The sequence below is a fragment of the Cherax quadricarinatus genome, chromosome 86 (assembly GCF_038502225.1).
Source record: "Cherax quadricarinatus isolate ZL_2023a chromosome 86, ASM3850222v1, whole genome shotgun sequence".
Lineage (NCBI taxonomy): Eukaryota > Metazoa > Arthropoda > Malacostraca > Decapoda > Parastacidae > Cherax > Cherax quadricarinatus.
Window position 1 is genome coordinate 7,454,305 of NC_091377.1, and position 14,290 is coordinate 7,468,594.

A 14,290-nucleotide genomic window follows, 5' to 3' on the forward strand; every position below is an offset into this window, starting at 1 on the left:
GAATTGCGAGCCAAAATCCAAGTTACAAGTGAGCTTCAGATACGCCGCCACTAGTTGGCGCAGTGAATGCCACAACAGTGCACATGGTTACCTCACCATGGAAGCGTCTCTCTTGTGTTGTGCTTTCGTTTTGTGCAGTTATTTTGCCAAATTTCTTTTTTTCAAACCATGGGCCCTAAGAAAGTAAGTGCAAAGGACAGTGCTGAGAAGAAGAGGATGATGTCCATTGAATTAAAGCATGAAATCATAGAAAAGCACGAGCGAGGTGAGGCATTTATGCTGATTTACTTCTGAGAAATTCACCCAAAACGTGGGCCGCTCTCCTGACTCGGGAAAAAAAATTCCAAGAAAATTCCTTTTGTTTCAGTGTTTTTCCTATGAAACTAGTGATCTAGTGCAGTCAGCCTCACAAACACTCCATTTTCTCTGATAATAAGACCTCAGAAGGGAAAGAATGGGAAGACATGGGTCAGAGCAATAATTATTTTTACCTCAGGAGTGGTTGCCACCACTCGTCACATAATGACATACATATACATGTATTTTATTCATTCTAGAGTATATACCATGTTTCTATGTTATTTACATTGTTTATTAAGTTATATTAGATCAATTGTGATAGATAAATAAGCCATAAAGTTGATATTAGCATTATATTGAAGTATTTTCTCCTGCCTCCTTACAGCCAGAAATTCCACTGGAATGGATTAATGGCATTTCAGTTAGTTTCACTAAAGAAAACTGATTTGATATATGAGCAAATTAAGTTACAAGCTGGGTCACGGAACGAATTAAGCTCGTAAGTCAAGGTACCACTGTACCTTGACTTACCTTTAGGACTTGACATGCTGTTGGAGTGTGAGCAAGATAACATTAATGAAGGGATTCAGGGAAACCAGCAGGCTGGACTTGAGTCCTGGAGACGGGAAGTACAGTGCCTGCACTCTGAAGGAGGGTGTTAATGTTGCAGTTGTATAACTGTAGTGTCAGCATGCCTCTGGCAAGACAGTGATGGAGTGAATGATGGTGAAAGTTTTTCTTTTTTGGGTCACCCTACCTTGGTGGGAAACAGCTGGTGTGTTAATAAAAAAAATACCTTTGATGAGTTTTGAGAGTCTTACTGCACTTGGAGACCAGCCATGGGCCAGGATTGAGAATAAAGTGACTGGTACATGGGAGGATGTACAGTGACTGGTAGACATGAGGATGTACAGTGACTGGTATATGTGAGGACATACAGTGACTGGTACATGGGAGGACATACAGTGACTGATACATGGGAGGACATACAGTGACTGGTACATGGGAGGACATACAGTGACTGGTACATGGGAGGACATACAGTGACTGGTACATGGGAGGACATACAGTGACTGGTACATGGGAGGACATACAGTTACTAGTACATGGGAGAACATACAGCAACTGGTACACAGCAGGTAATTACGTTTGATCCAAGGAAGGTGTGGCGGCCTCCTGCCAAACTAGTGGTTAGGTTATGTCAGCGGACCTTTCTTTTAACCCTTTCAGGGTCCGTCCTATAGATCTACGGCTTCACGTTGAGTGTCCAAACCGTAGATCTATGCCAAAATTCTAGTGCCGTCAAATTTAGAGCAAAAGCACTAATAGGCCTACATGTGAGAGAACGGGTCTGCTTGGTGGGTGTGCACCATAAACAAAAGATCTAGGTGCCCGCATAGCATTGTGGGAATGCCGGCTCAGTTACCTTTGTTCACCATGCCTCATCGCAAGTCAGCTCTCACTTCACGGAAAACTGGGACTCTCCTCTTCCTATCTGATAGTTCTGGCACTGATGGAAGTGGAAATGAAGACGAATTCTATGGCTTTGATCAGTTAGTGACCGAAAGGAATGACCAGGATATCGATAATAGTGAAGAAAACCCTGACGATCCTCAACCTTCTACCTCTGGTATGGGCACTCGTGACTCACGGTCGGTTGTTCCTCAACGCAAGAGAAAACTAATATTTTCGTGTGGCCAGGCCTCTGACTTCAGTAATGATGATGATAGTGACGTGGATTGTGATTTTATTGCGCTTGACGATCATTCGAGTAGTGATAGTGAGGAATCATATTCACCAGTGAAGCGTCGGTATGTACGCCGCCGCATGTGCTCGGGTAGTGTACCCTATGCTGTGCCCAGGGGATGGAGTACCCCTGGGCAGTACATCCCGGAGTACATCCCGTGGCCCTACACCAGGTTTAGATAGTGATAGTGAGGATGATGTGGCTACACTTGGCATGGATAGACCACAGGCATCAATAGATGGTTGTAGTGGTGATGGTAGTGGCACCGCAATGCGTGACTCACCAGCCCAGGCTGGGACCACACTGCTGACTCCTCAGTTCAATGACAAAGTGGATCATCAGCCACCAGCCCACCACAACCACCCGCACAATCAGGCTATGATGTCTAGTATCCACCAGCAAACCGTATCTGGGATTGGCAGCAAAATCCCAATTTTGTTCCCAAGTCCCACCACTTTGATGACTCTCAAAGTGGAATTCTACCTACTTGTCCCCTTGGAACCACGGCCAATGAACTGGAATTCTTTGAATTATTCTTTGACCAGCCATTGATGGAAACTATTGTCAGGGAAAGTAATAAGTATTTTGAGTACACCATGGCAAATACGATCATATCACCACAGTCAAGACTACACCGGTGGAAAGAGACGACTGTTGCAGAAATGTATTTGCTTTTTGCAACAATAATGCTTATGCCTCATGTCTATAAGCATAATATAAAAGCATACTGGTCCACAGATCGGCTAATTTCTACCCTGGTCTTCAGTGAAATCATCCCAGTGAACAGGATTATCTTACTGTTACGTATGTTGCACTTCTCTGACAAAACCAGGCCTGACAGAAGTGACAGGTTATACAAGATTAGAAATGTTTTTATGTATCCCAAACAAAAGTTCAGTATATACTTTTATCCATTCAAGAATCTTGTAATTGACGAGTCTTTGATATTGTTCAAAGGTAGACTGTCATTCAAGCAGTATATACCGAGCAAGAGGAAACGCTTTGGTATAAAACTGTTTGTACTCTGTGACTGTGACAGTGGCCTGTAGTGAGAAACATGATGGCACCTTATCTTGGAAAGGGGCATACATTATATACCGATAACTGGTACACAAGCCCATTACTCAGTGATTTCATGCGAGTGAACAAGACAGATGTGTGTGGCACAGTGCGTTCTAATCGTAAACATATGCCCAGGCTCAACGCAGGTGCTCGTGGTGATGACGTGCAGGTGTTCACTGCCAATGACATCATGGCATTATGGTGGCATGACAAACGAGATGTCACATTGTTGACAATCATTCACCATAATGAAATGCAAGACAGTGGCAAAGTTGATCGAGTGACTAATGAACGTATTCAAAAACCAGTGACAGTGATTGATTATACACAAAACATGCGCTTGGTTGACAAATGTGACATGCAGATTGGTTTTGTTGATTGTGTTCGTAAGAGTTACAAGTGGTACATGAAACTTTTCTTCCATCTCATGGACATTTCAATGCTCAATGCATATAATATGTACCAAATAAAGACTGGCAACAGACCACCGTATGGTGAATTTTGTTTGTCTGTTGTCAGACAACTCACAATGAAGTACCAGGTAAGAACACCTGCTATACAACAAGGTCCTCGAATTCCTCAGGATATACCCAAGCGTTTGAGGGGGGAAGGTGATCATTTGATAATACAGCTTCCTTCAACTCAGAAGAAATTTGCTCAGAAGAGATGCATCGTCTGTGTACAAACAAAATGACGGCAACAAAGACACAAAGACACTTGGTTTATGTGTGAGGAATGTAAGGTGCCTCTGTGTATGGTGCCTTGTTTCAAGGAGTTCCACACACTCCAGCAGTTCTAAAACCATGTCCAGTGGTTGTAAATATGTAAATATATGATAGAACATTAGTATTATACAAGATTTGTGCATGTTTATTGTAATAAACAACAGTGGTAAACAATAATATGATAATAACTTTAGTGCGGTTATTGTGTTCAATACAGTGAGTTTATATATATACATTATATACAGTATTGGTCTCTCAGGTCCCAAATGTTAGTAGGAAAAGAAAAAATTGGAAAAGAAAAGAAAAAACTACAAAAACCGCTAAATAAAGTAAGGCGCGTATGTGGAATTCGTCGATGTTGCCGCCACCACATCATTTTGGACAAACTTCTTGGCACTGTATCTCGGTAAGTACTGATCAGAAATTTTTTTTTGTCTTATTACCTTCACAAAAATATGCTCTTTAATTCTGTAAGAAATTTTTTTTTTTTTTTTTTTTCAAAATTTCTTGGACACTGGAACACCACTTCAGATTTTGGCCTTGGACCCTGAAGGGGTTAAAGACCATAACAAGACAGGTAGGTAGTAGGTTGGTAAACAGCAACCGCCCAGGGAGGTACTACTGTCCTGACAAGTGAGTGTACAATGAAAACCTGTAATTGTTTTACATGATGGTAGGATTGCTGGTGTCTTTTGTCTGTCTCATAAACATGCATGATTTCAGGTATGTCTTGCTACTTCTACTTTCACTTAGGTCACACTACACATACATGTACAAGCATATATATACACACCCCTCTAGGTATTCTTCTATTTTCTTTCTAGTTCTTGTTCTTGTTTATTTCCTCTTATCTCCATGGGGAAGTGGAACAGAATTCTTCCTCCGTAAGCCATGCATGTTGTAAGAGGTGACTAAAATGCCGGGAGCAAGGGACTAGTAGCCCCTTCTCCTGTATAAATTACTAAATTTAAGAGAAACTTTCGTTTTTCTTTTTGGGCCACCCTGCCTTGGTGGGATACGGCTGGTGTGTTGAAAGAAAGAACAAGATAAAGATCACGACAGCCAGGAAGATGACGGGGTGGGTATTGAGAACTTTCAAAACAAGGGAAACAATGCCGATGGTGACACTCTTCAAATCGCTAGTGCTCCCTCACTTAGAATATTGCTCAGTGCTGACAGCCCCGTTCAGGGCAGGAGAAATATCGGAGCTAGAACAAATACAGAGATCGTTTACGGCTCACATTGAGCCAGTAAAGCACCTAAACTACTGGGAATGCCTGCAAGTCTTGAACATGTACTCATTGGAGTGGAGGAGAGAGAGGTACATGATAATATATACCTGGAAGGTACCCGAGAGCTTGGTCCCAAATCTGCACACTGCCATAACAACATACTGGAGTGAGAGATATGGGAGGAAGTGTAAAATAAACCCAGAGAGCAGGGGTGTGGTGGGGACAATAAGGGAACACTATCAACATCTGGGGTCCCAGACTTTACAACATCTTACCAGAAGATATCAGAAACACTGCTGGAACAAGTGTTGAAGCCTTCAAGAGGAAACTAGATAAGTATCTTCACCAGGTGCCAGATCAACCAGGCTGTGATGGATATGTGGGGTAGCGGGCCTCCAGCAGCAACAGCCTGGTTGACCAGGCGAGCACCAGATGAGCCTGGCCCATGGCCGGGCTCAGAGAGTAGATATACTCTCGAAATTCTTCAAAGGTAAAGGTATATCAAAAGGTTGTTAACCTGCCGGCCTGCAGTACCACGGGTACTTCATCAAATCCAATGTGGGGACTGCTGAGCCAGCCTTACAGGTAGTATTAACCAGACCACCTTACGGTATACATCTACTGGCAGTAGAGAGTATTCACCAGACCACCTTATGGTATACATCTATTGGCCTTATACAGAGTATTCACCAGACTACCTCATGGAGTACATTTGAAGGTGATGTCCACTGACTCACTGCTGACTTTAGTCAACTGCGAGCCTCCTGGCTGCAGTTTTACTAGTCATTCAGATCCCTGCAGACTTCAGTTACCTGCGGGCCTTGCTTAGTCAGCTGGCTTCAGTTATTGTGGGCCTCAAGACTTGGTTACCTGTGGGCCTCTGGTTTTACTGGCCAATTTTGCGGGCTTCGACCTCGATGGCCTTGGTGAACTTTGCTGGCCTCCAGCTGATCTACTGGCGTGTATTGTTTGGCTTTCCTCTGAGGAGAAAGACGCTATGCGGGTGACACAGCCAAGAAAGAGTGTTATAACAGAGACAAGGGTGTCATGTGGACACAGTAGAGATAGTGTGTGTGATGCAGAGATGAGGGTGTCATGTGGACACAATAGAGATGGTGTGTGTGACACAGAGAAAAGGTCTCGTGTGACACGGTAGAGAAGGAGTGTCGTGTGACATGGAGAGAAGGAGCGTCATAACACAGACAAGGGTGTGTGTGACACGGGGAGAAGGAGTGTCATAACACAGACAAGGGTGTCGTGTGACACGGAGAGGAGCGTCATAACACAGACAAGGGTGTTGTGTGACACGGTAGAGAAAGTGTTATAATATTGAGAGAAGGGAGTGTAGTATAACTCCGTGGAACTAGTGTTGTATGACTGAGTGTGACTCAGTAGTGTCAGGAACATTGTACCCTGTGTGGTAGGGTCATGACGAGTTGATTATAATATATTATTTTAGGATTTATAAAAAAAATATATATCTGTACAAAGATGTTAATTATAATTTATTATTGTAGCATGTATATATATGTACCAAAGATAATAGGTTTTTATCAGTTATTATTATATTAAATATTAATTATTATTGTAGAATACCTCTAGACCAAAGATTGTTTTTATATAAAATAATATTATAGTAAAGATGATAAATTATTTTAGTGTTTATTCAGTATCCCGAACTCTCATATTACGACACTAGTATCAGGCCAGCTAGTGTTTTTGTAATAGAAGGGAAGCGTAGCTTCAATTCCCTACATTCAGATTCATGTTCAAGAACTGTTCTTGTGCCAAGAGCTGGAATAATAATAATAATAATAATAATAATAATAATAATAATAATAATAATAATAATAATAATAATAATAATAATAATAATAATAATAATAATAATAATTATAATAATAATAATAATAATAATAATAATAATAATAATAATAATAATAATAATAATAATAAAGCAGTTTTACATAGAAATAATCTATCCTCAAAAAAATATAAATGTGGACAAGGGTTCTAAATACCAATGGAAGTTTCTCCATATGAGAAATAATAATAATAATAATAATAATAATAATAATAATAATAATAATAATAATAATAATAATCTATATTCCTACATGTACAAGGTATACAGACCATAGCTGACATCAGTGACATACTATAAAGAAAACCGCTTGTTATGCAAAGCATATCAAGCGAATTAGATTAATTTTATCCCCGGGATGCGACCCACACCAGTTGACTAACATCCAGGTACCTATTTTACTGATAGGCAAACATGGAGAGCAGGTGTAGGATGACTAACACCCAGGGACTTACTGATAGGTGAATATGGACAGCAGGTGTCTTAAGGAAACACATCCTAATGTTTCCACCCGTGCCAGAGACTGAACCATGGACCTCAAAGTATTTTAATTTCTCTAATGTACTCACTTGTCCATCTGTGATGTGCCGGACACTAATTTTCAAAAATTTTTCAAGGCATTCACGATCCAAGGTTTTTTCAATTTCTACCGAATTGGCAGGTGTTCGAGGGCAGGTGTATGGTGAGAGAGGAGTTCTGAGGTCGCCATGGGGTGAAGGAGGTCGGATCTTGGTCAAGGGATCTGAAAAATAGAAACTAGGTATTATTTAGCCAAGAAATCAATCATTAATGTAAGAAATTCTAGATAACGAGCACAGAATGTTTTAAGATGAGAATATACATACTCACCTATTTGTGGTAGCAGGGGTCGAGTTATAACTCCTGGCCCTGCCTCTTCACTGATAGCTACTAGGTCATCTCTCTCTCCCTGCTCCATGAGCTTTATCAAGCCTCGTCTTAAAACTATGTATGGTTCCTGCCTCCACTACAGCACTTGCCAGACTACTCCACTTCCTGACAACTCTATGACTAAAGAAATACAGTGGACCCCCGCTTAGCGATCACCTCCAAATGCGACCAATTATGTAAGTGTATTTATGTAAGTGCGTTTGTATGTGTATGTTTGGGGGTCTGAAATGGACTAATCTACTTCACAATATTCCTTATGGGAAAAAATTCGGTCAGTACTGGCACCTGAACATACTACTGGAATGAAAAAAGTTCGTTAACCGGGGGTCCACTGTACTTCCTAACATCCCTTTGACTCATCTGAGTCTTTGACTTTCAATTGTGACCCCTTGTTTCTGTGTCCCATCTCTGTAACATTCTGTCTCTCTCCAATTTATCAATTCCTTGCAGTATTTTGTATGTCGTTATCATGTCTCCCCTAACCCTCCTGGTCTCCAGTGTCATCAGGCTGATTTCCCTTATCCTTTCTTCAGAGGACAATCCCCTTTGCTCTGGAGCTAGTCTTGCTGGAAACCTTTGCACTTTCTCTAATTTCCTGACATGCTTGACCAAGTGTGGGTTCCAAATTGGTGCTGCATACTCTAGTATCAGCCTGACATACACAGTGTACAAAGTCTTGAACGATTCCTTACTGAGGTATCGGAATGCTAATCTCAGGTTTGCCAGATGCCCGTATGCTGCTGCCAGTTATCTGATTGAAGTGCACCTCAGGAGATGTGCTCGGTATTATACTCACCCCAAGATATTTTTTCTTGCGTGAAGTTTGCAGTCTTTGGCCACCTAGACTATACTCTGTCTGCGGTCTTCTTTGCCCTTCCCCGATCTTCATGACTTTGCATTTGGCGGGGTTAAATTCAAGGAGCCAGCTGCTGGACCAGGCTTGTAGCCTGTCCAGGTCTCTTTGTAGTCCTGCCTAATCTTCAACCAATTTAATTCTCCTCATTAACTTCACATCATCTGCAAACAAGGACACTTCTGAGTCTATCCCTTCCATTATGTCATTTCCATATACCAAAAACAGCACAGGTCCTAGGACTGACCCCTGTGGAACCCTGCTCATCACAGGTGCCCACTCTGACACCTCGTCACGTACCATGACTCGTTGTTGCCTCCCTGTCAAATATTCTCTGATCCACTGCAGTGCCTTTCCTGTTATGCATGCCTGATCCTCTAGCTTTTGTATTAACCTCTTGTGAGGAACTGTGTCAAAGGCCTTCTTGCAGTCCAAGAAAATGCAGTCTATCTACCCCTCTCTCTTGTGTCTTACTTCTGTTACCTTGTCATAAAACTCCAGTAGGTTTATGACACAGGATTTTCCTTCCCTGAAACCGTGCTGGTTGTCGTTTAAAAGCTTGTGTCTTTCTAGGTGCTCTACCGCTCTCCTCCTGATGATCTCCATGACTTTGCATAATATACACGTCAGTGACACAGGTCTGTTGTTTAATGCCTCGTGTCTGTCTCCTTTCTTAAAAATTGGGACTACATTTGCCATCTTCCAAACCTCAGGTAGTTGCCCAGTTTCAATAGATGTGTTGAAGATTTTTGTTAATGGCACACACAGCATCTCTGCTCCCTCTCCAAGGACCCACGGAGAGATGTTGTCTGGTCTCACCGCCTTTGAGGTATCAAGTTCACATAGCAGCTTCTTCATCTCCTCCTCGGTTGTGTTTATTTCATTCAGCACTTGTTGGTGTACCTTCCTATTCTGAATTCCTGGAGTCCTTCCTGTCTCCACTGTAAATACTGTACTTCTTTAAATCTCATGTTGAGCTCCTCACATACCTCTCGGTTCTTTCTTGTGAACTCCCCACCTTCCTTCCTCAGCCTGATTACCTGGTCCTTGACTGTTGATTTCCTCCTGATGTGGTTATACAACAGCTTGGGGTCAGACTTGACTTTCAATGCTATGTCATTTTCGTACTGTCACTGTGCCTCCCTTCTTATCTGTGCATATTCCTTCTGGCTCTTCAGCTAATCTCTTTAATTTCTTGGATCCTTTGTCTTCTGAACCTTTTCCATGCTCTAGCACACTTAGTTTTCACTTCCCTACACCTTTGGATGAATCAAGGACTCATTCTGGTCTTCCCATTATTTCTGTTTCCTTTGGGAACACACCTCTCCTCTGTCTCTTTGCATTTTGTTGTCACATAGTCCATAATTTCTGTTATTGGCTTCCTGTAAATTCTTTCTCCCATTGAGCGTCTTGCAGGAGCTTCCTCATGCTTGTGTAGTCCTCCCTATTGTAGTTTGATTTTTCCCATCCTATTTCTACCACCCTCTCTACTTGTAGCTCAACTATGTAATCTAAGTGCAGAACCACATGATCACTAGCTCCAAGGGGCTTTTCGTATGTGATATCCTCGATGTCCGAACTACTTGCGGTGAATACTAGGTCCAGTCTTGCTGGATCATCCTCACCTCTCTCTCTGGTAGTGTCTCTAACATACTGATGCATGAGGTTTTCCAGTACCACATCTATCATCTTGGCTCTCCATGTTTCGGGACCCCATGGGGCTCCAGGTTTTCCCAGTCAATCTCCTTGAAATCACCCATAACTAGTAACTATGCTCTCCCCATGTGAGCTCTTCTAGCCACCTCGGGTAATGTGTCTACCATTGTTTTGCTGCTCTCAGCATATTCTTCTCTTGGCCTCCTGCAGTTCTGTGGTGGGTTGTGCATTACTGCAATTGTCAATTTATGGCCCTCAGACTGGATTGTTCCTATAATGTAGTCCCTTTTGCCCATTCCATCCATTTCCTCAAATCCTTACCAGCTTTTAATGACCAGTGCAACTCCTCCTCACCTCTGCTCCCACTATCTTTTCTGAGGATTTTATAGTCAAGTGGAAAGATTTCATCTGTTATCATTCTGGTGAGTTTCGTTTCTGTGAGTCCATAAACAAAGACTGATATCTCCCTTTCATTTTCCCACTGCATATAAGAAAGGAGGATCACTGTAGCAGGCCTATTGGCCCATACTAGGCAGGTCCTTTACAATCCATCCCACTAACAAAACATTTGCCCAACCTAATTTTCAATGCTACCCAAGAAATAAGCTCTGATAACTCTATCCACTCATTTGCAAGTCCCACTCAAATCCAACCCCTCTCACTCATATATTTATCCAACCTAAATTTGAAACTACCCAAAGTCCTAGCCTCAATAACCCAACTAGGTAGACTGTTCCACTCATCAACTACCCTATTTCCAAACCAATACTTTCCTATGTCCTTTCTAAATCTAAACTTGTCTAATTTAAATCCATTACTGCGGGTTCTCTCTTGAAGAGATATCCTCAAGACCTCATTAATATCCCCTTTATTAATACCCATCTTCCACTTATACACTTCAATCATGTCTCCCCTCATTCTTCGTCTAACAAGTGAACGTAATTTAAGAGTCTTCAATCTTTCTTCATAAGGAAGATTTCTAATGCTATGTAATAATTTAGTATTCTATGCTGAATGTTTTCAATGTAAACACTTGGTCTAAACATCCCCTACCCTTCCTAAATTATACAGACCACTATTTGTTTAAGCTAAACAATGTGATTTTTAATCAGATGAAGCACATGCTTTCAAGGACACTGATTGATTTATTTAAAAAACCTAAATTGAGATTATCTAAGCTATCTGGGAAATTTCCACAGAACTTACCGAAACTGCACTAAAATTTTAATGTATACCTCCAATTTTTCTCTTTAAATTTATGGGAATCTAAAAGTTAAAATATGTACTGAAATTCATAGAAATCATTAGAAAATTCTCTCCCCTGCTGATAAGCAATAAAACAAATGATTTTATCCTCATTAGACACTTAAAGCTGTGTTCACTAACCTTGTGTGCCCTAAGTGACTTGCCTTCACAGGCTAAGGTAACATCTGTGAAAGATTCCGACTGCAGTAAGCGATCAAAGGCTTGCAAAAGGTTTGACTGGTGGTTGTTCCACTTGAGGCAGTATTGTTGGTTCGCCATTGCGGACGGGGAGTGCGGAGAGTCCTTTGGAGACATAAATAGTGAAGAGAACTGATCCACTGCTGCGGTCCGACCCGACCTAAGACTCCCTCAAATTCGATTAACGTCGACTGCTTTCATTTTCCTGTTTTTCGTTTTTGGGTCGAAAGAGTTAGGAGGGTCACCCACCGCCCTGTATCCCTTGATTCGACTTAATTGCCTCAATTGCAGCTTTCCTTTCCTCAATCTCTTCACTCTCTGCTGTTCCTGGGCCCAGTGGTCTGTCATTTTTCCTTTTCAGCTTTCCCTGGGCACTGCTGTGGTCTGTTAGGGCCTCTACATATAGCTTAGCAGTTACATTTTATACAGTCCCCTCAATTCTTCCTGATGTGATCCACTTTTTTTTCTCAGGCTCCATGATGGTCTGATAGGGCCTCTGCATACAGTTTCACTCCTTTGTTCCCTATGGTCCCCTTGTTTGTGACTGAGGTAGCAGTTTTTGATGTCATGCCCAAATTGCTCTTTAGTTCTTTAGGCTGTTTCAGATTTTTCAGTTCCTCTTCTAATCTCTGTATCTTAGCCTCTTCTGCTGTGACTTGCATCTCCCACTTCCTGCTCTCTGTAGCTATCCTCTCCTCCATTTTCATGCTAAGCTTTTCTAGCTTCCTACCCCACTCATGTTCCCTTTTCATGAGCTCTGCTACCCAATCTTCCTTCCCAGACTCATCCTCCAGTCCCCTGGTTTTCTGTCCTGCTCTCTGGCAACCCATTTTTTTTGGTAGCTACAGAATGAAAAACTTATGTATTTCTGTGTGGTAGTTTCGTGGGGTGTTTGTCTGATTGTGTGTGGGGGGTCAGAGGGAGGGAGAGGAGGAAGCTGGAGATAGTGGCAAATTGAGAGAGGTGGGGAGGGGGAAAGAGGGAGAGGGGAGAGAAGGAGGGTGAGAGAGAGGGGGATCAGGAGAGGGAGTGGGAGAGACATGGGGGAGGGTGTGAGGGAAGTCTGTGTGTGGGTCTGCATATGTGGAAATGTGTAGGTGTGAAGGTGTACTCACCTAATTATACTCACCTAATTGTGGTTGCAGGGCTCAAGACTCAGCTCCTGGCCCCACCTCTTCACTGACCACTACTGGGTCACTCTCCCTGCTCCATGAGCTTTATCATACCTCATCTTAAAACTATGTAGATCCTGCCTCCATTACATCGCTTCCCAAACTATTCCACTTCCTGACAACTCTGTGGCTGAAGAAATACTTCCTAACATCTCTGTGATTCATCCAAGTCTTCAGCTTCCAACTGTGACCCCTTGTTACAGTGTCCGATCTCTGAAACATCCTGTTTTGTCCACCTTGTCTATTCCATGCAGTATTTTGTATGTTGTTATCATGTCCCCCTTGATCTCTCCTGTCCTCCAGTGTTGTCAGACTGATTTCCCTTAACCTTCCTCATAGGACATTCCTCTTAGCTCTGGGACCATCTTGTTGCAAACCTTTGCACTTTCTCTAATTTCTTGATGTGTTTGACTAGGTGTGGGTTCCAAACTGGTGCTGCATACTCTAATATGGGCCTAACATACACGGTGTACAGGGTCCTGAATGATTCCTTATTAAGATGTCGGAATGCTGTTCTGAGGTTTGCTAGGCGCCCATATGCTGCAGCAGTTATTTGGTTGATGTGCACTTCAGGAGATGTGCCTGGTGTTATACTCACCCCAAGATCTTTTTCCTTGAGTGAGGTTTGTAGTCTCTGACCCCCTAGACTGTACTCCGTCTGCGGCCTTCTTTGCCCTTCCCCAATCTTCATGACTTTGCACTTGGTGGGATTGAACTCCAGGAGCCAATTGCTGGACCAGGTCTGCAGCCTGTCCAGATCCCTTTGTAGTTCTGCCTGGTCTTCGATCGAGTGAATTCTTCTCATCAACTTCACATCATCTGCAAACAGGGACACCTCAGAGTCTATTCCTTCCGTCATGTCGTTCATAAATACCAGAAACAGCACTGGTCCTAGGACTGACCCCTGCGGGACCCCGCTGGTCACAGGTGCCCACTCTGACACCTCGCCACGTACCATGACTCGCTGCTGTCTTCCTGACAAGTATTCCCTGATCCATTGTAGTGCCTTCCCTGTTATCCCTGCTTGGTCCTCCAGTTTTTGCACCAATCTCTTGTGTGGAACTGTGTCAAATGCCTTCTTGCAGTCCAAGAAAATGCAATCCACCCACCCCTCTCTCTCTTGTCTTACTGCTGTCACCATGTCATAGAACTCCAGTAGGTTTGTGACACAGGATTTCCCGTCCCTGAACCCATGTTGGCTGCTGTTGATGAGATCATTCCTTTCTAGGTGTTCCACCACTCTTCTCCTGATAATCTTCTCCATGATTTTGCATACTATACATGTCAGTGACACTGGTCTGTAGTTTAATGCTTCATGTCTGTCTCC

The 14,290-nt window shown here is 42.5% G+C and overlaps 1 protein-coding gene across 5 annotated transcripts in view; it reads right to left on the minus strand.

Annotated features, from left to right (window-relative positions):
• LOC128703002 (uncharacterized) overlaps positions 1–14,290 on the minus strand; it is an 805,350-nt gene that overhangs the window by 121,111 nt on the left and 669,949 nt on the right. For all 5 annotated transcript variants that reach the window (XM_053797525.2, XM_053797523.2, XM_053797522.2 and 2 more), the window contains exon 7: positions 7,500–7,672. In XM_053797525.2, the coding sequence (XP_053653500.2) occupies positions 7,500–7,672 (173 nt within the window). The remainder of the gene's footprint in view (positions 1–7,499; positions 7,673–14,290) is intronic.